This window comes from Rhinichthys klamathensis, unplaced genomic scaffold (genome assembly GCF_029890125.1).
Source record: "Rhinichthys klamathensis goyatoka isolate OS25496 unplaced genomic scaffold, OSU_Roscu_1.1 h1tg000092l_1, whole genome shotgun sequence".
In the NCBI taxonomy this organism is placed as follows: domain Eukaryota; kingdom Metazoa; phylum Chordata; class Actinopteri; order Cypriniformes; family Leuciscidae; genus Rhinichthys; species Rhinichthys klamathensis.
The window spans coordinates 93,803-121,716 of record NW_026606631.1 but is presented as its reverse complement, the minus strand read 5'-3'; the positions used below and the strand labels follow the sequence as shown (position 1 = coordinate 121,716).

Sequence of the window (27,914 nt, the reverse complement as noted above, 5' to 3'; positions counted from 1 at the left end):
TAACTGATAAGATTCCAATCCAACTTTATTTGTTAAGCACTTTTAAACAACCAAAGTGCTGTACAGAAAAAATAATCACATAAGGCACACAATTACATACAACAAAAATAAAATGAAACGCCATAAACACATAAACATGAATACAAATAATAGCCACGCAATAAAGGCAATCAAAATCAGAAAAAAAACAAGTAAATAAAATCGACATATTGCTAGGTGTCAAAGGCCACAGAGAAAAGATGGGTTTTAGGTCTGTAGATTGTATAAAATGGCCTTATGCTGTTTGATTTTGAAAATCCACAAATATGATGAAAAATGTTGATTCATGATGATGAATGAAATGATGAATAATTAGTACTTAATAAAAAAATGGGGTTGGATATTTTATGTCGTTTGATAGGCTGTGTTACGCTAAATTATGTGACAAACATCCTCTGGAAAATATTGGCAGCGGTTAATCTAAGTAAACAAGAGGATATAACTGTCAATAATATGCTTTCAAACTACTGTTGAATCAAACCAAACACCACCACATACTGTGTTTGCTTTAGGCTCTTGTCTTTGTCTCAGTTTGTTCCACAGATACACATTCATGAAAACTGTATAAATGTATTTCTAATATTCTCTCTCCTAGCTGTTGTATTATCCTCTATATCCCCCAATAAGGTCAAGCACAGGAAGTTTGGCACAATGGACAGGATGCAGATGTAATGTTTTCCTGTTTCGCTCATCCTTGTTGTAACAATGTGCCACAAGCAGCTCTTCTCAAATATGGGATTTATATCTTACATAGATTTAGTTGGTGTATATTAATTTTTTCAGGAAAACTTCTCAGATACTAGCTAGGTAAGTTAGCAATGTGTGTCTTATGTAAACTACCATTTTGTAGACTACTTAAGTACACACACACACACATCTATACACGGTTTAAATGAGCTTTGTATTATTCCTAACATAAATATAACCAGATAACCATTACCAGGAGTAAAGGTATCTTATACTATTAAGTTCATTAACATATCATCTTCCAGAAGGCATAGTTCCGCCCACCTCCCCCCAGTCCCTCTTAAAGGCCACGTCTCAGCTTTCCTCATCCAGAGAGTTCACGGCAGAAACTTTATAACACCGAATACGGACACATTACTCAACAGGAGGTAAGGCATAATAGGCTATGGTTTAATAATATGCGTCTACAGTAGACATACAGTATTATAATTAGGCTATATGTATTTTAGCTAAAGTATTTGTAGGATAACTCTTTAAATGATCTGTTTGGCGGTGTAGATGAATGTGAACATGGCAGAGATTCCTCGAGGTCAGTGGAAGTTGCATGTGTCGAATATAACATTTATATTCTCATGCAGGCTATGTTAACCGCATTTAGACTTAGCAATTAAGTTATTTAAATAAGAATCCATTGATAGCCCGACAAATAAATCGTTACAAAGTTTGTGTTGGTTTGTTTGTGTCTAATGTCCCCAAACACTAGTTCCCTCTATGCGCATTTTGGAGAAATGAGTCGTTCACATGTTTGGGCATCATGGCTCCGAGGCAAACGGGTTGGTGGTGTTCAGTAATGCTGTCTGTTAGCTTGTTTGGGATCACACAAACCGTGTGTCGGAAATGTCACTTTTCAACTTTAAAAAAAAAGTATTAGGCTATTTACCAAATAGGTAAGTGTAAAGGAAACAAACGGAATCTAATCATATTATTAATTTATTTATCACACCTATTTCCCGTCTGTTTTCCCTGTCAGGTGTATTACGCTCTTAAAGCGACAGTTCACCCAATAATTAAATTAATATTACCTGGGGCTCCAAACCAGTCGTCTTTTGTGTCTTGACTTATAAAGTTTTCTGAAGCCATTACATCAGAAGATATGTAAAATAACCCACGGATTGTACGGACCGATTTTGGTTTTGCTTGGCAATTACAGGTTTTGAATAAGGGTGAGTAAATGACAATTTTAGGTGAACTATCAGTTTAAAACAAATACAAGTAACGTTTTGTTTGTGCTCACGAACACATTCCAGACTGGGCTGTTTAACACGTTTGCTATCGCTTTGCCATTTCCATTTTACTTAATATCTGTGCCTCCAGTGTCATATAGTATTGGTTTAATGGTTTTTACATAACATATTTCATTTGTTTTTTCTTCTTCTGATTCATATGATTGAAAGTAATATCATAAATATTTTTTATAACTTTCGCTGTCTCTATTTTTTATTTTGTCTTTAAAACCGCATCTCGCAGATTCAGTAGTTTAATTTTAACCTAGATAGATTCATTAGACAATAATAGCAGTGATCTCATTGTCGACCAGTGTTCATTTTATCTCCTCATTTGTAGACTCACTGCCTCCTGCTGGTCAGCGTTAGAACTCCTTTAAATAATAATGCGAGGGAAGTATCTATCTATCTATCTATCTATCTATCTATCTATCTATCTATCTATCTATCTATCTATCTATCTATCTATCTATCTATCTATCTATCTATCTATCTATCTATCTATCTATCTATCTATCTATCTATCTATCTATCTATCTATCTATTAGGGGTGTAACGATATTCGAACCGAACCGAAAAACCGCGATACAGAACACACGATTCGAATCGCGATACTCTCATTGCGTACCGAACACGCCCCTCCCCGCCCCCTGCTACCCCGGCCCCGCCCCCGCCCAGCCCGGCTCAATGGACCTCATGTCTTGTGTACAGTACACAACGAATTCAGTTTTGTAGCTAACCACCATTAACACCAAATAACAAGCTCCGTGTTTTGTTACTTTCGATAATAAGCAAGGTGTAATCTTTCAAATTTGTCTATTTGATACGAAATTCAAACAATAAATGTCGTTTTGGCGCTCTTTGATGTGGCGTGACAGATCGCTCTATGCCCACTAAGCTCCTCATTTCAAACGGCAACGCGGCGCGCGGGTAAACGCGATCATCTCTTCCTCAGTTACGGAATGGACACCTGAAGGTATGTTGAAAGATGCAGTATACTTACTGAAAGGCATCATAACTCGTGTAATCGCTCAATCAGTGTTTTAGCAGCGGAAAGACGTTAATAAAACAGCATAGCTTGTCACTAGCATTATATTTACCTCAACAGGCAAGTGATTCAGTGTCCACAACTTCCTATAAATGGTTCCTATAAATGAACTCTTGCACTAAATAAATGCACCATGTTAGCCTTTTTTTTTTTTTTTTTTTTTTTTTTTTTACTTAACCTGTTAATGATATCTTGATTATTTAATGTATGTTTAAAATATCTTTCATGAAAATGACAACTGTGTAAAGTATTATATTTCAATAACAAATTAGAGTAAAACACAAGTTAATGCAAAAACTGCCTTGTGTTCAGTTTACATGGTTTCATACAATGTGTTGTGTGTTGATTATTATATCTAAAAAATAAATAGCATCTGAATTTAGGTTAAAAGTCTAGGCTACAACCTTTAATGTTATAGTAATGTGCGGCTCCCTATATAGTTTACAGATTTAGCAGATTTTTTTTTAATCCTTGTGAAACGTTTAATTGTAATTGAATTAATTTAAAGACAAAGACAATTTTTTCGTTAAACCACTGTTTAAAAAAGAAAAGGGAAAAAAAAAAGAAGCAATTTTAGCTTTCTAAACCGAACCGAACCGAGACGTCAAAACTGTGGGAAAACCGAACCGTCAATTTTGTGTATCGTTACACCCCTACTATCTATCTATCTATCTATCTATCTATCTATCTATCTATCTATCTATCTATCTATCTATCTATCTATCTATCTATCTATCTATCTATCTATCTATCTATCTATCTATCTATCTAGTCACGTTTGAGAGAGAGAGAGAGAGAGAGAGAGATCCTAGCTGAATGTCTGATGATAAATCTTCTTACTGAGGCAGATTTTAGGTGTGTGACAGAGAAGCTAACTGTGACTTGCCTATAGTGGGTGGTTTTTATTTCTTAGATTTGATTCTGTAAATGAAGGGCATCTTATTTATCTTGCTTTGTGATTTAAGTGTATAAAGCTGGATATAATTAAATTTACTCTCTAAAGTCAATTTTACTCTCATTTGGCCCAGTTTTTAGTAATCTGATCGGATAGATCTATCTGATCCTGGATAGATAAACATAGGATTTTGAAATCCAGATCATTCTAATTCAGATTAAACACTTTGAACAAATGAGCCTTGGTAAGTGTGATCCTGGGTCCAGTTGTTAATAAGTAATCTGTTCGAAGTGGATCCAATCTTGAAAATGGGTTCTGTAATCACATTACATCCCATAATCTAATCTTGGTTTTGATCTGAATCATTATATGTTCAAAACTTTTAGATTGGGATTGTTTGAGCCAAAAATGAGGATTATCTTTGGATTTCTGCAACATTTGTATCATGTAGTACATGTATTTATTGTTACTTTTTACAAATTTATACTTAATTTGTTTAAAGGTGCTATATGTAACTTTTCTTCTAAAATGAATCCTTTTTTATTGCCTGTGTGTGAAGGGGTTGTAATCACACATTACAATGATCCACTTGTCTGGTTTTGCTATTACCTCTGAAGGCCAGTATTCCTATTTCTATGTGAGGTCTCCGGGTCGGATTTTCTGCGAAATCCATCGGATGTGACGTGCACGCGCGCTCCCGAGCCTCTCTCCTTTTTATATACAGTCTATGCAACGGCACTGCAGCTAACGACATGGAGTCTGATAACACCAAAAAACGACCTGCCTCCAGCACAACACACACTCCAACAGAAACTCCACATAAATATAAAAAACAAAAGAAAAATTGCTTTTGATGCTTTCTCCGGTGTGTTGAAAGTCTCAGTGTGGCCGTGTACCATGAGTGCTCGCTCTTGTGCTCGAGCACGCACAAGAGCACGAGCGCTCTTGTAAAAATTGGTTGCAATCTGAAACATCACCGATAGAGGCCGCTAAAAAATACATATAGCACCTTTAACCGTTACAGTGATACACACTAGGTTTTTAAGCCTTTCAGTAGAGTAAAGTAAAAACCATCCCCCAAACAGCTGTCAATATCAAACAAAAACATTTGTTACAATATAATATGAATTAATATTATATTAATATAATATTTGTAACTGTTTTTTAATCATTGTATATTAATTACATTGGCACAGTCATCAGAAATAAGCCAGTCAAAAGTATGACTGGTCCTTAAAGGAACATGGTGATGGGAAAAAATATGAGATGGGAGGAAAAACTCTTACAATGATTTTGCATAATCTCACATGTTTTGTGTTTTCCAGAGAAACTTACGCAAATCAAAAAGAAATTGAAAATGGAAGCGAATGTTTGTATGGTGTTGTTGGGGTGTTTTCTCATCAAATTAAAAACTGACCCCATGTTAACTATTCTACCTGTTGTTCTTTACAAAGTATGTAGCCAACAATTGTGAAATATAAACTCATTTGGAGCACTGGAAATCTGGACAAGTGTGTATGGGGTCCGTTCTTTGTATCTCGCTTAGGCCTAATACATCTGAGATGATTTGACCGTACGTCAACAATGAAATCCAGATAACTGAGTAATCCACGTACGAAGCACGGACCCTTGGATCAGAATGAACTGATCCAATTTTGCTTTGAAAATCCGGCTAAAAAAAAAGATTGATTACCTGATCCTGAATAGCAAAACCTGGGATTTCCTAATTTTGTTAAAGCAATAGTTCACTTAAAAATGAAAATTATGTCATCATTTACTCACCCTCAAGTTGTTCCAAACCTGTATGAGTTTTTTCTGAACACAAAAGAAGATATTTTGAAGCATGCTGGTAACCAGACAGTTGACGGACCCCATTGATTTCTATAGTAGGAAAAACATAATATGGAAGTCAATGGGGTCCATCAACTGTCTGGAGACCAGCATTTTTCAAAATATCTTCTTTTGTGTTCAGAAGAAAGAAACTCATACAGGTTTGAAACAACTTGAGGGTGAGTAAATGATGAATTAAAAGTGAAGTGAGTAAAAGTGAACTATTCCTTTAATTCTGATCCAGATGAATCTTTTTGAACAACGGGGCCCTGGTTACATCTCTTACTTTGATCAAGTATTTCCAGAAGTACTAAATCTGATTTCACTTGGTAGTTGGTACTCATTTTTAGAGTATTATATTTATTCATTGGTGTTATATACCGGTCAAAAATCAACATGAACCAGTCTGTATTAACAATTAGTACTACAATATTACTGTACTGACGCTGTTGTATGAGAACTGATCTGAGCTGGAAGATGACAATTTTTTGCAGAACTGCGTTAGAGATTAAATGAACTAGTTTAATAATAAATGATCTTTTACAAGGAACTGAATCAACACTGAACTGATTTCAACCGCCAAAGTGCGTCATTCTCCTGTTATCTCTGTAAAGATGGTTTGAAACAATCTGTATTGTATAAAGCACTAGAACAAAGGTGACTTGACTAGACACTTAGATATTGTCTCTTGTCTGCGCTATCGTTTATATATAAAAAAAAAAAAAAATTAAAAAACATCTGAGCCAGTTAAGTCCTGTCAATCAAAAGGGAGAAGACGGTTACAAACTCTGCATGAATAGGAGGTCTATTAGCTTAGTTGAAAAATGACAGCAGAGTTGTGATTTTGCATCATATAAATAAAAAGTATAATTGTATCACTTTAAAAAAAAAATCTACATAGAGGGAAGTGAAAAGTGTGGCTTAAAAGTTGAAAGCTATTATAATTAATCCTTTAAACTAGAATAATAGTTTGTTTTAAAACCTTTGTTTTTACCCGTCATGACTGATCCATTGAAGTGTGTCTGCTTGTGTTGGTAGGTCTGTAAAGTTGCCGTGATGCTGCGGTGGAGAGCGCCGAAACCCCCTGTGTTGAGTCTCCTGCTGATTCCAGCGGTCGCATGTGTGCTTCTGTACGGCTGGTACAGTCGCCCGCCTCTTCCAAACAGCTCTCCGTCTGGGGGCAAGGTGCACGTGCTGCTGCTCTCGTCCTGGAGGTCCGGCTCGTCCTTCCTGGGACAGGTGTTCAACCAGCATCCAGATGTGTTTTATCTGATGGAGCCAGGCTGGCACGTGTGGATGTCCATACAGCAAGCCGGTGCTCGTAGCCTGCGAATGGCAGTGCGCGATACGATCCGCAGCGTCTTCCAGTGCGACATGTCAGTGATGGATGCGTACATCCCCCAACCACAAAACGTCTCCAAACTCTTCATGTGGAGCCACAGCCGTGCGCTCTGCTCTCCGCCCGCGTGTTTCCTCACGGCTCGCGACCAGATTAGCAAAGAACAAGAATGCAAGCAGCAATGCGATGTGCAAGGTTTGAAGCTCGCGGAGGCGGCGTGCAGGACTTACAGCCACGTAGTGTTAAAAGAGGTTCGCTTCTTTGAGCTGGAGTCCCTTTACCCGTTACTGCGGGACCCCTCTCTGGATCTGCGCATCATCCATCTAGTTCGGGACCCGCGAGCGGTGCTTCGCTCCAGGGAGCAGTCGGCCAAAGCCCTGATGAAAGATAGCGATATAGTACTGGAACAGGCTAATATTCCTGAGAGCGAGAGATCGTACCAAATCTTACAGGAGATCTGCCGCAGTCATGTGCGCATTTATGAGACCGCCATGTTTAAGGCACCCGATTTCCTACGGGGGCGCTACAAAATGATACGCTATGAGGATCTGGTGCGTAACACGCTGGCGGAGATCGAAGCCATGTACCAGTTTGTGGGTCTGGAGATGACGGAAACTCTGCAGGAGTGGATTTACCGCATCACTCACGGTAAGGGCAAGGGATCGAAGAACGAGGCCTTCAAAATCACTTCTCGAAATGCAGAGGACGTCTCCTTGGCTTGGCGAACCACCTTACCATTTGAAAAAGTCCAGCGCATCCAGGATGTGTGCAAAGGAGCCATGTCTCTGCTGGGATATCAGACAGTGGAGAGTGAGAAAGAGCAAAAGCTGCTGGATTTAAACATTCTGTCGCCGCGTGAACGCTATCAGTTCAGCTGGATTCCTTCCAAAAGCACCACCGCTAAAGTATAGAGTCAACCCAGTGATCAAACGCCTGAAGACTGAAGGATTGTGGGGAATCTGTTCAACAGTTTTGTTCCTCTTTGCTTCATTCTAAAGTAAGAAACGTAGGAGCAATGAAACGTTAGTGGACGCCGCAGTGTTCTAGTGACCGGCAGAGAACAGGAAGTTTCTCTGTTAAACTAGAGACTTGAAGGTCTGTCCACAAACTACCACTGAATGCTGTTTTTGAAGAAAATATGTTCCAATAATTAACTTCAAGATGTATTTATTGACAAGGAAACTATTATGTTGTTATTGTTGTTTTTGTTTGTTTGTTTTTTTTTGTAAAAAAAACAACTGCATTACAGATTTACTTAGAGATGCGGGTCGAAGGGGTCTATGAAGGGATGGAGTGTTTATCTTTTTTTCACGTATAAACGTCACATAGAAATGCCATCAGCCATCTACAGGTTCACACAGACTGTTACCGCATTAAGCTGAATATCAATGTCCTCGTGAATAAAGCAGTTCATATTTGATTGTATGTTTAGATGTTATGCTATTTTAAGAATTGATGATGGTAGACTAGTTCTTGTGTGTTCTCACTGGATTTACAGTGTCCTCAGACTTGAACCTAAAAACTAAAAAAAATTCAACTTTTAAATATGTGATTGGATGCACCGTATTTCAAGTCGAATCCTTGCTGCAAGCTGCTGCAAAACCCTTAACTTAATATCCGTAAACTAAACAAATAGAAAAAGACACGCATCCAACAATAAATATATATGGGTGAAAGAGCCAAAAATAGATATGTACCATAAATGTTGTCATTTAAAAATTCTTGATTTATTTATCTAACAAAATCAGAAAAGTGACGTAAAACATTTTTCGTCACATGCTTGAAAAGGATAGCCTTGAAATACTGGAAAATGTTCCTGTGGGGAGTGAACATTTATAATTGTTCAGAGTAAGATTTTATTCCAATATATCCCCCAATGAATATTTTTACAAAACTACTGTGCCATATGTGCTACTCAGCCATCACTAGCCATTGTGAAAGAAGTGTTGAAGTGTTAACCCGACACAATGGGGTTTTTGTGTGATTATGACATGTTTGTTTGTGATAAAAACGTATGTGATAAAGTTTTGCTAAAAGGACTTTGAACCCAGACGTCAGACACCTTTGTATTTTACAGAATACAGTACTGCTTTGTTTGTCATTTTCATAAAGGGCTTTTATTTTTTGTGATATAGAATTTCTCTATACACTTGTGTTCAAATGTGATCAAATGTAAACTAATTGATTGAGGTGTTGCAGTTTCATGAGATTGTTTGATTTCAATGGGAGCTGGTATTTTATTGAGGTTTGAATCACATTGATTTATATTCAACATGTCAGACAGTGACCATTAGTTGAAGTGTAAATAAAGATCACAAGATCAAGAGTCTATTCAGATAACAGAATATATTTGTTACCTGTTGTGCTCAACAGGGAAGTTTGATAATGTATCCATCACAATCCCTTTTGTTATGAAAGATTTTAGAAAAAAATAAATCATGGTACACGTTTAGTATTTATGCTCAGTGTTAGTAAGTCGTCTCTAGGTTTATGATTACTGTTGGTGTTTTGGTTGTTTGCATATGTTCAATGTAAAAATTAATTAATCTAATTAATCAATATTGCCTGTTTTGTGAAATTGAGTAAAACTGAATTTTTACTAATTAAATACCCTGCTGTAATAATGTGAATGTTGGAACGTAATTAACAACCTACAGTAGAATCACTCACACACACACACACACCCACACAAACTTGAAAGGGGTGTCAGATAGTGAGGACCCGAAACCCACATTCTAACCCCCTAACAGAAAACTGAATATTTACAATTTATAAAAAAAAACTAAATATATTTACTAAATTAATAAAACTGCATTCCAAATGGGCGTATAGATTCAGGATGAAGGGATCTATGATGGGACGGAGTGTTTCTCTTTTTTCACGGATATGTTCTCATTGAATGTGAGAAGTGAGCTAAATCTGACTCATATGTATATATATATATAATTATATACATCCTCAAATGTACTCTAAAGTTGGTTTTGTCAGATTTAGCTCACTTCTGGGTACAAACTGTAAATAAACTTTATTTACTGTATTTTTTGTAATCAAATAATTTACAGATTTCTATTCGAAAGGGTTTAAACTTTAAACTGTTTTTCATGCTTTTTCAATGAACCATAAACAGTATTGGGAAGGTTTCTTTGGAAATGTAATAGATTACGGATTACAATTTACCCTGTTTAAAATGTAATAGTAGTGTAACTATTTCAACTACTTTATTAAAGTAATGTAACTGATTACATTTGATTATTTCTCTTACGAGAGGTTTTCTCGTACTGCGTAATATCTTACGCTAGGGGAAAACCTCTTTTCCACGAGATATTGAAGCCAAAAATTATCCTTAATTTTGAATTAATGTAAAATGCGTTGCGGCAGCATGCAGACATAGGCAAGGCGGCTCGCGTGCCTATTGGCTGTCCTGCGGCAACTGCAGCAGCCTTCTGAGAGAGGCCCTTGGTGACGTCAGATCCAATGGGGGGCGCTTCGCGCTCACTACGTCACCTCCCGCCAAAGCGGGCGTGGCCTGGGCCTATAAATATAGCTCGATGGGCTGATATAATCTGGTTTTTCATCTCTTCAGCGAAGCTCACGCATCACTGGATCCGGAGTGAAGAAGCCGCGCCGTCTGAAAAAAGCTTTCTGCGGGACGAGCCTTTGCATCTGAAGCCGCTGGCCTTCATCTCGCCGCCTTCAGTCACCGTACCTGCTACGCTTTCCGGCGTTTATATCCTTTTACTCTGCCGAGTGTGTGTTCGCCGCTGCGACTCACACTCTCTCTCTCTATCTAAAAGAGCAGCGTCTTTTTAAAGCTGCCTCGTTCCTGTGGCTTGTGCCGAGGCACTCCGCCGCCTCCGCCATTAATGACGACGAGATAGCTGCATCTGTAGAGGAGGCCAGCTGCTCTATCCTGGCGTCGGACAGTGAGGATTGGGCGAGCTCTGTGGACCTCCCCCCTCTGCCCGCGAGTCGTCAGGGAAACGGGCCAGCATCGAATCCGGGCTGATGCGTCTACTCTCACGTGGCGAGCCTCGGCCTTGAGTGGGCGGCGCCCGCGCACAACCAACTGGATCGATGTTTCCTGCAAAGGTACCGCGTACCTCTGTCTCAGCAGCATTCTCCGTGGTGGACGGTGCTAAAGACAGAGGATAACACTCTCTTCCTCCAGTAGAAGAAGCTGTAGCGGCCCATCTTTCCGCAATATTTCCGCCTGGCTTTTCGCGCCGCGAAATCTGCTGCACAGGCCATTGGGCGGGAACATGGCTTCTCTCACCGTTGCTGAGAGACACCTTTGGCTGACGTTATCTGAGATGGCTGACGTTATCTGAGATGCCGGACGCGGAGCGCTCCGCGTTCCTCGACGCGCCCATCTCCCCAGCTGGCCTCTTTGGATCATCCGTCAAAGATTTCGTGGATAGATTCGCTGAGGTTCAGAAGATGTCACAGGCTATGAAGCACTTCTTATCAAAGTGCTCTAGCTTTGCAGCAGATCGCCCAAAACAGCCGTCTGCTCGAAGCTCCCAGCCACAGCCTCCGCCCGCCGCCGTTTCAGAGCGCCGTCAAGCCCGGGACCAGAGACCACGCTCTCACTCTGCCGGCCGCCGCCCCCCTCCACGTGGGCCCCGGCAAAAGATTGAGATAAAGCCCGAGGCCTCAAAGTCTTCCTAGCCCTCCTAGGAAAACAACTGTTTAAGTCTCGCCGCGGCCAGACTTCCACCGAAACTTTTCGTTTGTTCAGTTCCAGAAAATGCGACTGTTCCAGTGTATTTTGCAGTAAACAAGCCGGTACCACGGCCCGCTTGCCTGCACACAAATGCCATTTCCACGGTGACCCAGATAAATCACATAAACAGTGTAATTTCTGCTATTCCGGCCACAGCCGATGGTGTAATAAAAATGCCCACAGCCCAGTGTTCATTTCTACACACAAACACAGCCCACAGTACAAGGCTCGCACAAATAAAATCGACTCATGTCAATTGTGCATTAAATGTAGTGAATGTGCCCACAACCCAGTGCCCACAAACACTACACACTGCATGTCCCACTGTTTCTGTAAAAACGAAACCAACACACATACAGTCAGCTCAGGCCGACGGTGTTTCAGTGCAGTAAATGTGCCCACTGTCGCGCGCCCACATTCACTCACAGACATGTTAAGCCCCACGGGGCTTGCCCCGCTCGCTCTCTCTCAGCAAACTGCTATAAGGGAATTGAGCGCGGCCAGGCTGCCCACCGCGATCGGCGCGCCCCCCGCCTCAAACACTGCAGGCACAGTGTTTACGTTACAGCACACCAAAGCTCTCCTGTCGCCACTATGTTGTGAACAGAACCCAGATCTTATTCTACCCCTAGCTATTCATGCAAATGCATGGGCAAAGCTTCCCGGGGTATCAGAATGGGTGCTGAACATTATAAAAAGAGGCCATTCGCTGCAGTTCGCTCGATGTCCCCGCCGCTACACGGCGCGGGTCGAAACTACGGTAAAAACCAAAGTAGCCCATCTACTTCGAGCCGAAATAGCGAAACTATTGAGCAAAGGGGCAATAGAGCCTTTATCTCAAGCTCAGAGCGAAGGGGGCCTATACAGCAGATATTTTCTGGTACCGAAAAAAGATGGGGGTCTCAGACCCATTCTAGATCTAAGACAGCTGAATAAAGTGCTTGTGAAACGCCAGTTCAGAATGCTCACAACCAGGAAAATCCTCACGCAGATTTGCCAAGGGGACTGGTTTATGTCAATAGATCTGAAGGACGCGTATTTCCAAATACAAATAGTGTCACGTCACAGGCGATTCTTGAGATTCTTCATTTACAATGTGCATGGACGCGGCTCTCGCACCCCTGAAACTTCGAGGCATACGAGTTTTGAACTACTTGGATGATTGGCTGATTCTAGCTCGATCACACTCAGAGCTCATAGAACACAGGACCATATTACTCGAACATCTTGAGAATCTAGGTCTCAAAGTCAATTGGGCGAAAAGTTCGCTGTCTCCCAGTCAGAAAATATCTTTTCTGGGCACATGTCTTTTTTGGGTCTATGACAGCGCGATTGTCGCCAGAGCGCAGACTGAACATTCAGCGCATCACAAAATCCTTCCGCTGCGGCACTATAGTCCCGCTCAAAAGGTTTCAGAAAATGCTGGGTCACATGGCCTCAGCATCATCAGTACTCCAGTTGGGTCTGCTTCGCATGCGCCCGCTGCAGTGATGGCTAAAAGCGCGAGTACCACCTCGGGCATGGGCCTCCGGTCTGTTTCGCCACAAGGTCGATCAGAAATGCGTCACAGCTCTGAAACCTTGGAGAGCAATCGACTGGTACCAGTCAGGTGTAAACCTGGGACTTCCTCGAGTGTGAGAGTGGTGTCCACGGATGCCTCCACCTCGGGATGGGGAGCGCTGCTCGAGGGCAGACCGTTCTTTGGCCAGTGGTCAGAACGGGAGAAGTTCCTACACATAAACTGTCTAGAAATGATGGTAGTCGACAACGCGCTGAGGCGCTTTTGTCCCCGAATAAAAGGTCACCACGTCTTGGTCCGCTCGGACAACATGTCAGTGGTAGCCTACATAAATCGCCAGGGTGGCGTCAGGTCCCGAAACCTTTACAGGCTGACGGAATGCCTCCTGGTCTGGGCTCAGCACAATCTGCGCTCATTGAGAGCAGCACATGTGCCTGGTTACCTGAATTTGGGACCAGACAGACTGTCCAGAAACAATGTTCCAGCAGGAGAATGGTCTCTGTACCCGCAGACGGTCCTACTGCTGTGGGAGACATTCGGCAGAGCGCAGGTAGACCTGTTTGCGTCCCAAGAAAACGCTCACTGTTCGAAGTTTTTCTCCAAGAGCAGGGATGCGCTGGCCCATGTCGGGCCCCGCTGCCCACTCTATGCTTTTCCCCCCGTCTCGCTCCTGCCTCAGGTATTGGAACGAATCAGGGAAAACGGATGCTCAGTGCTACTTGTGGCTCCGCTCTGGAAAAACCAGGCTTGGTTACCAGTTCTGATGCAGCTGACAAGCACTGCCCTATGGCCAATACCGACGAGGAAAGACCTCCTCTCTCAGGCCAAGGGCTCGATTTGGCATCCTCGCCCGGAGCTGTGGTCCCTGCACGCACACCCGGAGGGAGTGTTAAACACGATCATGCAGGCTAGAGCGCCGTCTACTAGACGACTCTATTCCTCAAAATGGTCTGTGTTTTCTGGCTGGTGCAAAGCCAGAGGCTTTTCACCCCTAGACTGCGGGGTTACGGAAGTTCTCTCCTTCCTTCAAGAGCTACTGGATAAGGGCAGAACCCCATCCATGCTCAAAGTGTATGTGGGGGCCATAGCAGCGTTTACAAAACCCGCGACTGGCCAGTCACTGGGGAAGAACAATCTGGTCATCCGCTTCCTTAAAGGAGCTAAGAGGCTGAATCCTCCCAGACCCCCCTCAGTCCCCATGTGGGACCTTTCCACGGTTTTGGAAGCCATGAAAGGTGCCCCGTTCGAGCCAATCCATTTGTCGGACATGAAACATCTGTCATTCAAGACAGTGTTTCTTATGGCTCTTGCTTCAGTGAAGCGCATAGGGAATTTACAAGCGCTCTCAGTAAGCGCGACGTGTATGGAATTTGGGCCAAATGACTCGAAAGTCATACTCAAACCAAGACACGGATACGTGCCTAAATCCCTCAACACACCGTTCAGGGCTCAGGTTATTTCCCTGTCTGCCCTGCCGGTTTACAACGAGGAAAAGGACGCGAGCTTCCTTTGCCCAGTCAGGGCATTAAGAGCTTATGTGTCTCGCTCGTCTGTTTTCAGACAGACTGAGCAGCTCTTCGTTTCGTTCAGCGGACATGCTAAGGGACTAGCCGCATCGAAACAGAGCCTATCCAGATGGATAGTTGATGCCATAGCGCTGGCATACAGGCTTGAAGTGTCCTTTAGGTGTTAGAGCGCACTCCACAAGAGGCATGGCCTCGTCATGGGCTTGGTCTAGCGGGATTACCTTGCAGGATATCTGTATGGCGGCAGGCTGGGCCTCCCCGTCTACATTTATAAGGTTTTATAACCTAGAGGTTCCCGCCTTACAGGCTAAACTACTTTCGGTCTAAAATCAGTATTTTCAGTATCAGTAATCAGTATCCGCTGGAGCACCGCTCGCTGATCGATAAAATTACTCCATGGGCAAAAGTAAGACCCACACTGTTACACAGTTCAGGCCGAACATTTTCACCCTGACTGTGTGGAACACTGTTAATGTGATTAGCTCCCTTAGGATGCAAACTTATTGGTAATAAGCCTTCTAGCCTCTCTTCTCAGACTCTTTGTGAGTCCCTGGTGATTATGCACTATATGAGCCCCGGGCACCTGCCCTTGGAACTTTGGTGTTCGATCCCAGTACGCACGGCGTTTTACACTGTGTTCCCCTAGCATAAGATATTACGCAGTACGAGAGAACCTCTCGTAAGAGAACGTATTCGGTTACTAACGTAACCTCGGTTCTCTCTAGAAGAGGGAACGAGTACTGCGTATCTTTACCGTGCCTGCAACACGCTCTGGTTCGCTTCGGCGATTAAAAAACTGATTATATCAGGCCATCGAGCTATCGGGCATGGCCTAGGCCATCGAGCTATAGGCCTAGGCCATGCCCGCTTTGGCAGGAGGTGACGTAGTGGGCGCGAAGCGCCCCCATTGGATCTGACGTTACCAAGGGCCTCTCTCGATAGGCTGCTGCAGTTGCCGCAGGACAGCCAATAGGCACGCGAGCCGCCTTGCCTATGTCTGCATGCTGCCGCAACGCATTTTACATTAATTCAAAATTAAGGATAATTTTTGGCTTTGATATCTTGTGGAAAAGAGGTTTTCCCCTAGCGTAAGATATTACGCAGTACTCGTTCCCTCTTCTAGATTACGTTAGTAACGAGTACGTTTTCTAATTTCCAGCACTGGTACGCTGTAGATCCGGCAGATCTGGTGCTGTCACGAGGATGAGATGCAGTGAAGCCGCTGCTAAAGACACATTATACTGACACCTACTTTTGATTTAAACCCCCTTGAATGCGGTTTGCTTTCTTGTTCTTAGTCCGTGTACCTTCGCTTCTATTTAAGGACTATATTAACATGCAAACTCTTACATCATCACATTATGCCAGATTCCCATTGCCAGTGATCCTGAACAAATGTTTCTAGCAGAAATCTGGTTTCCGTAACTTAAAAACGTGCTCTTGAGTCGATGTTTGCTCCTGCATGGGCAACATAAACCCTGCTGTTGCGGAGTGAGACGCTTTAAACCAACTCAAGCAAGTATAAAGATGTGACGCATAAAAGCCAGTGAACGTGATTTCACCAAGCAGAACATGTTCCTGGATTCACATCCTTGTTAATCATCGAACAAAATACCAGTCAAATTTGAGGGATACAGTTAATGTCAAGTTTAAGCTAGAGGCTTCTACACTATTCTTATTCACTTATCGTTTTATTGATTGCCTAAATGCTGAAGCTATAAAAAAGTTAATTGGCAGGGACAAATTAGTATATGATCTTTGGTCTGATACAGGTTAAAGCATATACCTCCCTAAAAGAGACAAAATACAGTAGGCTACATATTGTTACGGGTGTGGTGCAGGTTGAAGGAGAGGCAGCGTCAAAAGGCTCCAATTCAACATTTACTAATATATTCCAAACAGGCAAACGGACAGAAGGTACACACACAAAGTCAGGTAACATTAACACACCTTACATAAACAAGAACCGACCAGTACTGATTGAACAGAGGCAAACTAGATACAAATGAACACTAACGAGGTGAGGAGAGGTGACAGTGACACAGATGATGATGATGATAAACAGGTGTGTAATGAGGGAGTGAGTTCAGGTGTGGAGACAAGGAGGATTCTGGGAAGTGTGAAGACAGTAGGCTTGTTTGAGATGAGCAAAATCTGCGCAGAACCGATCACCGGTGATCAGCGCGAGATGCATGCCGGTTAGAAATGTGTCTGAGTGCGGTCCGCCTTGCTCTGATGTCATGCCGACGTATGTCAAAAAACTCTCACGACCGCAAGGCGCACGTGTCGGATTCTGCAGTCGCGCGCAGTTGCTCTCCACCGACTGCGCTGATCAAAAGCATGATGGGATACGACTTGCTGACGACACAATGACGACTCATTGGTTTAAACAACCGTGATGTATTGTTCTCTTTTAAAATGTTTGATTTTAAAACTCTGATATCATGTTTTATGTGTATCAATTATGTGTGGATATTCCTAAACTCTCTGACAGTGCGATCTATGTGATGTATTTTTTTTTTTTTTTTTTTTAAATAAAAACACATGTCTGTATTAAAGAAAAATGATTGATAAACACGTATGCCTATTTAAATGGAATTAAATAGTACTTTGGGTGTCTTGTTCATTATATTTATTTTCATATTCAAGCAACAAAACTTAAATTACATCCAGTTTATTAGCAACACCGTGCACGGGCGTGAATCCCGTGAATCCCGCGATATCCGCCTTTGAAAGCGAGATCTGTCCGGCTTGCCTGCGCTTTTTTCACTCCTCTCACTGCAGCCGCCTACTCTCGACTCGACTATACAGTATTTCAGGCAAGGCGCATCTCAAACAAGCCTAAAGACAGGATGGTGCAGAGTCTGCAGACGATGACTGTGACACATACTGTGTACATCCAAACACTAAAGGGTTTTAGTCGTAATGGAGATCTGTAACACCATCGGTTTATTTTAAACTACATGTTTTAATAAGAAAAGTGCTACAGTGAAATCATTATCATATCTGACCCAACACTGCCCTTCTGAGGCGACAGTAAAAGTTGCTGTTTTAAAATAATGATTTACTTTGGATTTAACTTAAGGATATAACTTTGAAATAAGATCACATTTCACGTCTGGTTTAATTTAGTTGTAAGTTATTTGTTATATTTGATGTTTTGAAATAACATATTTCCCATTAGTTTACCTTTTAAAATTATGAAATTTGGATGGGTGGATGGTGAAGGGGAACCTTCTTGTTACATAAGAAACAAATTAATTTAAATAACCACAATAAATTCATGTATTTAAACCATCCATGTTTTCTATTGGTGAACGTGATTTCACCAAGTACAACATGTTCCTATATCAACCAATCAGATTTGAGGTCAAGTTTACAGGTTCTGTCAAGTTTTTTTACTCATCATTCCCTGAGATTTTAGGGAGAAGTTATAGGCAGGGCTAGGACGATTATGTTTTCAGAGAGGAATGTTGATCCAGGAACATGCCATGAGTTACAAACCATCCTTTCAGTTGTCACAACAGCACACTTCGTTTTTTGTTTTGTTTTGACTTTAATTTTTAGATTCTTAAAAAAACGTATTAACCGTTATATTCCCCCCATTTAAAAACAAAAACAAAAAACAGATATAGCCTAAACAATATTCCGATTCGAGATCCTCTTCGGTTATTTATGTATGCTAACTAGTTCCTCTGCAAGTTGAGCTGATCTGCTTCATTGGTCCAGTATGTGGGTGGAGCTCAGAAACACTTTGCAGAGGATGCAGAAAACGACACCCATCCAGACATGATGCAGGAAACTTGACCGATGCAAAAGATGCATCACACAACAACACACATGGAGGCAATATACTGTTAAGAAGTTTTTTTCACGCTTATGTTCTTTGTTTTGCTACAATTGCGCATTCCGAGAGATGTCCTTCCGCCTCCGCTCGTCTCCTCATCACTGACTGACGCTTCACCAATGAACCGCAGAATCATCATTCTGTTCTCATACACATTCAAGAGGATCCTGAGGAAACAAGGCTAAAACCCGTCCTCATCATGGCCAGATCAGCGAACAGAAGCGGGAAGGACGGAGAATCAAGGGTATGTGCTCCCGCGGAGAGAGGAGAGATCAGGGAACTGTCTCTGGAGGAGGTGTTGAAGTCTTACGAGCAGCCCATCAATGAGGAGCAGGCTTGGGCAGTGTGTTTCCAGTGCTGCAGAGAGCTGGGCGAGCCGAGAGCGCCTGCGCGACGCGTCCTCATCCGAGATCCGGCTTCCATCATCCTGCACGGGGACGGGACCGTCACGGCACTCCTGGAGAGCAGCGGTGAGCTCTTGACATAATAATAAAAAATAATAATACGTTACATTTATAGCGCTTTCCTGGGTCCTCAAAGGGCTTTACATATGGGGGAATCTCCTCAATCTCTCTTCAAAGTTTGAACATTCATTTATTCAAACTTTCGGTAACACTTTATAATAAGGTTCATTACATTAGTTAACCAGTTAACATTAACTAAGAATGAACAACACTTCTTCTGCATTTATTAATCTTAGTTCATATTAATTTCGACATTTACTACGTTATTAAAATCAAAGGTTGTATTTGTCAACATTAGTTAATGCACTGTGAACTAACATTAACAAACTGAACAGCTGTATTTTTATCAACTAACATTAACAAAGATTAATAAATAGTACTGTAATTCTAAATGTATTAGGCTACTCATTTTTTAGTTCATGTTAGTTAATAGCCTACATTAACTAATGTTAACTAATGAACCTTATTGTAAAGTTTTACCAAACTTTCCAAGAACTCAACGGTGTCCTTCAACAGGCCCTTCAACAGTTTCTTTTTCGCCCCTGAATATTTATATTATTCTATTTTACATGTATACTATTCTGAATGGATTGCATCAGCAATTAGGCTACTAAAAGAAATTGCATTTAAAACGTTTTTTTCCCCACATCAAAATAATATAATAAAGTTATGGATTTGATATGAATACAACACTGAGACAGCACTTAAATGCATCCGTATTTGGTCCTTTTAATCCCCATCCAGTAATTTTGTTGTTTAACTTATTGATTCCTGAGGTATTCTTCTGCATTATGACTTGCTCTGTTCATTAATTATGAAGTGGGTGTCTCGTGTTGTTTTGCTGAAGGCTTTGTCTTTTAAACAATGTTTTTTTTTTTTTTGATTTGCGATACGATACAACATGTTGTAAACAGCTTTAAAACTTAGCTATTGTTTTACTCTAAAATACTTCTGCATCAGGAGTGTTGGACTGACAAAATCTAGCACCAGGGGACACTGCTCTGTTTAGGTTTGACTCTCACCCTATAGTTATGGGTTCATGGATTCACAACCACAGCTTGACTGATAAAGCATGCGCTAACATTTGTCTTTTACACTGTATTTTAGTAGTATTTAGCACAGATTGTTTAAGGTAAATGACATAGATATAAGAAATAATACCACAAAAAAAAAATGTCTCAATCGCTTAGAATGTGAATGAGAACCTGGAATGAGAAACCTGGGTTCAGGGCCCAATTGTTCAAAAAGGTTTATCTGGATCAGAATGATCTTGATTTGGAAATCCCATGGTTCTTTATCCAGGATCAGGTAATGCATGACTGTTTTTCCCCCAAAGCAAAATAGGATCAGATCAGATCCACATTAACACTTTTCCAGATTTCCATGCTCCAAATGGGTTTACATTTCACAATTGTAGGCTACTAACTATGAAAAGAACAACAGGTAGATTAGTCAGTGTGGGGTCACTTTAGTGTTCATTTAGTCCATTTTCAATTTCCTTTAAACATCAGACCTAGATAGAGGCACTAAACATTGTGATGGAAAAATATGAAATTGGAGAAAAATATATATTTCAGTGCCTTTGAGCTCTCTTGCTAAAGTTTTGCATTACGCAAAAAAGTCACTTGTTAAGAACTCAAAAGTTTTGAGAGTGAATGCAAAGTTTCGTAGGAGAACACAAAACATTTGCAAGACAACGCAAAAGCATTCAAATATATTTTCCTTCCATCTCATATTTTTCCCCCTTCACCATGTCCCTTAGGGGGCTCCATAGCCTCTCATGTGACCCACAACAAAAACAATCAAATATGTGCAATAAGGGATGCAATAGTTAGAAACTGCTTTTGACTGGTTCATCTCTGATGATTGTGCCAATGTAGGCCTAATTCATATTTAGGGATTAATAAACTTTACATTAAATGTATTATTTTTGTTTGATATTGGCAGCTGTTTGGGGGATTATTTTATGGCACCAGGAAATATTTATTTACTCCACTGAAAGGTACAGCCTTAATATACAGCCTAATGCCTACTTGTACTTTATTACTTTAACGGTTAAACTAATAAAGACAAAATAAAAAATATAAATGTGTATATATTATATATTACATGATACAAATGTTTTTTTTTTTTTTACCAAATTTAAAGTTTTATTACATTTTTGTTCTTTAAATCCACCCTTCTGCTGAGATCAGAATAATCCTGCTTTTTGGATCGAAGGGGTCCCAATCTTACTAAAACTTTTTGAATAACACATAATGATCGTTTTATGATCTAATCTGATTTCAGAATCTTTTTTTTTCTTGAACAACCCATTTTCAAGATCTGATCCAATCCAATAGCTGAAATCTGATCAGATCACCTTTGAACAACTGGGCCCAGATCTCTCTGCAAAAGTCTAATTTTCTACAATTTGCACAATAACTAAATGAACATGGCTTGCTGATCAAAGCTGATGAGTTGAGACTAAATATGTCACATGTACATGTTACAGTGGGTACTCAACCAGAATAATACGTGTTTGTTGAACTCTATTTCAACATGCCAGACTTTAGAATAATGCGTAGCGCCACTCGGCGTGATGTGCCAAAACACTTAATTATAAACTTCAATATTTCATTCAAAAACATCTCAAAACGCTTTGTGACATTTTGAAAAGCCATGACTGTATTAAGGCCACTGGAACCAGGATCGTAACTGAAACGCGCTGCATGTTATCTCTCAATACAGGAGCAGAAGCGCCGGTTCAGATTTTATTGTTTGTTGTTTAAACGTGCGTGTTGCATATTTTATATATATATAATATATATATATTTGATATGGTCTATTGGTGAATTAGGCAAAGCATTGATTACTGGGGGGAAATCCCCCACCAGCATATCGCACCTTGTTACACAAACGTAGCCTATGGAACCCCATGAAGTTTTTTTTTTTTTTCTGTTTTTTTTAACAGAACTGCTTTTGAAATTACGATTGGAATTATTATACAGATTGATATAAATTCAGTCAATCTTGTGGATAATATTTGTTCCTTTGTGTAAAATGGAAAAATGCATGGAATTGTATTTTATAAGTAGGCTACTGTGTTTGGACAGGATTTGAACCCGTGTAATCTAAATTATTGAAACCTAAGTTCTACCACTCGACCACAACTTTTCTCACTGAGAATTTCCCAGAAGTTCGGTAGTTCAGCAGTCAGTGCGCGCACACGAGAGAAGCGCTCTTCTTCAATCCTCTCATTCCTCAATAGTTTAGCGTCATTGCACCTAATTGCGAGAGAGGCCTATTTTAACTTTTGATTCATAAAATGTTCTGCTCTAAAAGTTTGTTATATTCTGTTTAAATGTAGCCTACTTTTACTTTACGTTTTGCTTTCGTTTAATTTAACTGAATCTGTTAGCCTATAGGTTAAACTATTTATTTATATATATATATTTTTTTTTGTTCTAAAGGTTTGTTCTATTCTCTTTCGTTTGTTTATTTTTATTTTATTTTTTACATATTCAATCAGTCTCAACTATTTCATCCTTACTGTTAATTGACATTAGCCCGTTTAAAAATGCAGCAATTGCGGCTGTTTTGCTAAATGCCCCTTTGCGCCACCTGGCGGTCATTTCGCAAAGGACTTTGAAATGCGACTAGTTTATTTTTGCCGCGGTGGATTTGCCGCGGCACGAGTCGCGGCGGTAATAGGCATTCTGGTTGAGTACCTACTGTATATCCCATAAATATCTATGACATCATTGAATGTTTGTGATGTCAGCTAAATACTGTGTGTCATACTACTAAAATAGGAATCACAATTTCACCAATCAACCAATCAAGTTTGGAAGCATATATACATTTATGGAGCTTGCCTAAATAAAGTGTCTTTTCTATTTATGACTTTACATGTAAGAAATATGTAAAAATGGACATGCAAATGAAAATACCTACAGATGTGCATATTATTTTTCCTGTGTACTAAAGTATTGACTTATACCTACTGTTGAAATCTGTATCTAAAAGGCTTAGAAAAAAAAAAAAAAAAAAAAAAAACACATTCAGACAAAACGTCTCGGGTTATGACTATAACCCTTGTTCCCTGAGAAGGGAACGAGACACTGCGTCGAGAATCGACTCTTTGGGGACGCTCCCTTAGCGTGCGCCTCTGAAGTAAAAATGAAACTAATCCAATCCTGATTGGCGTTGCGTCCTGACGTAACATGTGACGGCATAACCGGAAGTATAAAAGTGACACTGACGCACACACATACCAGCCTCGCGATGAAGCAAGACGCTCTAAGACCTCAAGGGGCGTGGCAGAACGACGCAGTGTCTCGTTCCCTTCTCAGGGAACAAGGGTTATAGTCATAACCCGAGACGTTCCCTTTCGAGGGAACTCTACACTGCGTCGAGAATCGACTCTTTGGGGAACGAGTGCCCACTAGGCCACGCACCGAATAGGCCTGTCCCGGAGTGAAACTGTTTCAGGCACTCAGCAAGGACTAAGTACATGTGCGCCAGGCGTACTGGGAAGGTGAAGACTGTAGAACCGAATAAAAGTGTGTGGAGTAGCCCAGCCGGCTGCCTCACAGATCTCCTGCAGGGGCACTCCCGAAAGGAGGAAGCCATACCTCTAGTTGAATGAGCCCTAACAGCTAAAGGTGAAGGCATATCGCGCACCCTGTAAGCTGAAGTAATCGCCTGAACGATCCAATTACTAATCGTTTGCTTTGATGCCTTTGAAGCCCCTTCTTAGGTGACCCAAAACACACCAATAATTGGTCCGACCTTCTCCAAGAAGAGGACCTCTCGAGGTACACGCTCAAGGCTCTGACAGGGCAGAGCAAATGGAGCTTCTCTTCTTCTGCCGACACATGAGGTGGAGGATGAAATGCCTAAAGGACTGTAGATCGAGCCGTATGAGTTGGTACTTTAGGCACGTAGCCCGGACTCGGGTGCAAAAAGGCCTTCACTTTGCCAGGGGCAAACTCCAAGCAAGCTGGTGTCACTGCCAGGGCTTGGAGATCTCCCACCCTCTTAAGTGAGGTAATAGCTAAGAGAAATACCATTTTTAGCGTTAAATCTTTAGGCGAAACCGACTCTAAAGGTTCAAAGGGGGCCAGGGATAACCCTTCAAGAACTATAGCCAGGTCCCAGGCAGGAACCCTGGACCTGGTTGCCGGTCTCATCCTCCAAGTTCCACGGAGAAAACGAATGACCAATTGGTGCCTCCCCAAAGGCCCATCACTTACAGGTGCGTGGAAAGCCGCAATGGCAGCCACGTACACCTTAAGCGTGGAAGGGGAGAGACCCGCAGAGAAACGATCTTGAAGAAATTCCAGAACTGAAGCCTCCGGGCAGTTGACTGGATCTAACTCATGTTCTCTACACCAAGTGACGAACACATTCCACTTGAGGCCATATAATCTCCTAGTAGATGGAGCCCTAGAGCTAAGTATGGTTTCAACCACCCCGGCTGATAGACCAGCATTTAGGTACTGAACCCCCTCAGAGGCCAGACACACAGCTTCCACAGCTCCGGGCGAGGGTGGAAGATTGTGCCCTCCGCCTGAGACAACAGATCCCTCCTCAGAGGAATCTGCCATGGCGGAGCTATCAGGAGTGATATTATGTCTGAAAACCATACTCGGGTCGGCCACATTGGGGCAACCAGAAGTAGACTGATGCCCTCTTGACGAACCCTCTCCAGGACTCCCGGGAGCAGAGCGATCGGGGGAAATGCGTACAGGCGAAGCCTCGGCCAGGCCTGTACCATGGCATCCAACCCCAGTGGGGCTGGATGTGAGAGGGAGAACCAAAGTGGGCAGTGGGACGTCTCTCGAGACGCGAATAGATCCACTTCCATTGGTCCGAACCTCTCCCATATCAACTTCACCACATCTGGATGAAGTCTCCATTCCCCGGGCCTCAGCCCCTGCCTCGACAGGATGTCTGCTCCCTGATTCTGAACCCCCGGAATATACATTGCTCTGATGGACAGTATCTTCCCTTGGGACCAAAGAATAATCTGATGCGCCAGTCTGCACAGAGGGCGTGATCTGAGTCCCCCTTGTCGGTTCAGATAGGCTACCACTGACGTATTGTCTGATCGTACTAGGACATGGTAACCCTTGATGTCTGGGAGGAAGCTCCTCAAAGCCCTGAACACAGCCATCATTTCTAGACAGTTTATGTGCCAAGATAGATGATGGTCCAGCCACAGACCCCTGGCAAAGCGGCCGTCCATGACCGCGCCCCAGCCAGTAAGGGATGCGTCTGTCGAAACGATTTTTCGGCGACATGACGCTCCCAACACTGGCCCTTGGGACAGGAACCAAGGTTTCTTCCATATTTGAAGAGAACGAAGGCATCTGCGCGTTACTCTGATCATACGAAATGGATTCCCCTTGGGAGAAAACCCCTTGGCTTTTAGCCACCACTGAAGAGGCCTCATATGCAGAAGGCCCAAAGGAATGATGTTGGATGCCGCTGCCATGAGGCCCAGCATTCTTTGAAATTGCTTTACAGTGATGGCCTGACCTAGCTTTACTCTTGAAACCATAGATAGGATGGACTGGACACGTGCGGGAGACATGTGTGCCCGCATCGTAACCGAATTCCATACCACACCCAGGAACGTTATTTCCTGAGCTGGTTCCAACACGCTCTTTTTCGTGTTGAGTCTCAACCCCAAATTCTGAATGTGGCCAAGGACGACATCTCGATGCCGAACCGCCATTTCTCGAGACTGAGCCAGTATAAGCCAGTCGTCGATGTAATTCAGTATACGAATGCCCTGGAGTCTGAGAGGAGCCAGAGCTGCATCCATACACTTCGTGAACGTGCGGGGAGAGAGTGCTAGGCCGAACGGAAGAACCCGATATTGATATGCTTCGCCCCCGAAAGCAAACCTTAGGTACCTCCTGTGACATGGAAGGATGGAGACATGAAAATAGGCGTCTTTTAGGTCTATTGTGACAAACCAGTCCTCGGACCTGATTTGATTCTCGATGATGGGAATCGTCAACATCTTGAACCTGAATCTCCTCAGAGACCGATTCAAGTGTCTCAGATCCAAAATCGGCCTGAGCCCGCCATCCTTCTTTGGAACTATAAAGTATCGGCTGTAAAACCCTGACTCTCTGTCTGGTAGGGGAACACTTTCTATGGCCCCTTTGACCAGAAGAGCCTGTACTTCCTGTTCCATAACCCGAGCCTGTTCTGGAACCACTGTAGTCGGCACCACCCCTGCAAACCTGGGAGGTGGGTGACCGAACTGCAGTCTGTATCCTTTTTCTATTATATTCAGGACCCATATAGAAATATTTGGAAGAAGATGCCACTGTTCCAAAAAATTTACTAAGGGAACCAGCCTCTCGAGGCTGGCCTCGGATGTCTCTCGAGCATTGTTCTCGACTTTCTGAAGCAGCGAACTGGCAGGAAGCAGACGAGAACGATTTTTCGACCATAGGTGGCGCTCTTTTGCAAGCTCTTGGGACGAACGCCACGGTGTGCGTTCGCTGGAAATTGATGTGACCCGAAGCGTCAGTGACGGCGGGACGACATCTTTTTCCAAAGGGCTCCGCTGGGAAAAACAACCTCGGTTGCCTCACAGCGCGGGGGGGGGGGGGGGGGGGGGGTGGCAGGGGGGGCAGCCCTCGGAGGTCCTATTAACTCGGCTAGGACCTCTTCCCTGAAGCCCTCTTAGCCTGAATGACGGCCCTCAGGTCGCCTTTCTGGCCAGAGGATTTAGAATGGGAACGTTTCCTCTGTTGCCAAGCTCCCGCGGGAGGGGCTCGAGAGGAAACGCTCTCCTTCTGCTCCAGGCGATATGCGGAGCTGGTGGACGGCTGAGACTGGCCACTTGGACCAGCCTTCCCAGATTTAGAACGTCGGGGGAGATATTGTTGAAAAGCTGCTGATTGTTTTTTCGTCTCCTGAAACCTGTCGACGACAGAAGATACTGCGTCGCCGAACAGGCCAGAAGACGAAACTGGGGCATCTAATAAAAAGGAACGGTCTTTATCCTTCATACCCGACAAATTCAACCATAAATGCCTCTCCGTGGCCACCAAAGCTGACATGGAGCGGCCAATTGCACGGGCCGCCTCCTTAGTGGCACGGAGAGACAAATCTGCTGCTCTTCTCAATTCAGCACCATCCTCAGGTGTTGGCCCCTCCCCCTCATCTAAATCTTTAAGGATGTCGGCCTGGTACGCCTGCAAAATAGCCATAGAATGCAGGGACGCACCAGCCCGACCAGCCGCCATATAAGCCCTGCCCACCAATGCAGAAGTGTCCCTACATGGTTTGCTGGGCAGCGCCGGTGTTTTAAGCGAGGATGCCGCTTCGGGAGAAAGATAGCTCGCTAAAGCTTCCTCCACCCGCGGCATCCTGCCATAGCCCGCCTCACTCGCACCCATAACGTTACTATAATCACACGAAGTGCTGTGCGATATACGAGACGAGTGAGGCTTTTCCCAGGATCTCGTGATTTCTCTATGGAGATCTGGGAAAAAAGGCAAACCCCGGCGCTGAGGTTGTGAACGGTGCTGCAGAAATTTTTTGGGATCCCCACGATCTAAGCCTCCGCGCCGCCTCAACGGACGCGGGACCTGAACCGCAAGGATCGCGAGCTTGACCATCTTTAGAGAAAATAGCCAAGCGGGAGCGCAGCACTCTTAATGGGAGTGCTTCACAATGTTCACAGGCAACTCCCTCAGGAGCTG

The 27,914-nt window shown here is 42.6% G+C and overlaps 2 protein-coding genes across 3 annotated transcripts in view; both read left to right on the top strand.

Moving 5' to 3' along the window:
* Positions 1-1,102: 1,102 nt before the first annotated feature.
* Positions 1,103-9,450, top strand: chst6 (carbohydrate sulfotransferase 6). Its single transcript, XM_056252070.1, has 2 exons — positions 1,103-1,154; positions 6,821-9,450. The coding sequence occupies exon 2, from the start codon at positions 6,839-6,841 to the stop codon at positions 8,030-8,032; it is 1,194 nt and encodes a 397-aa protein (XP_056108045.1). The 5' UTR covers positions 1,103-1,154; positions 6,821-6,838; the 3' UTR covers positions 8,033-9,450.
* Positions 9,451-18,614: 9,164 nt separating this feature from the next.
* Positions 18,615-27,914, top strand: part of spire2 (spire-type actin nucleation factor 2) — a 101,156-nt gene continuing 91,856 nt past the window's right edge. For both annotated transcript variants that reach the window (XM_056252065.1, XM_056252066.1), the window contains exon 1: positions 18,615-19,206. In XM_056252065.1, the coding sequence (XP_056108040.1) occupies positions 18,936-19,206 (271 nt within the window). In that variant the 5' untranslated portion in view covers positions 18,615-18,935. The remainder of the gene's footprint in view (positions 19,207-27,914) is intronic.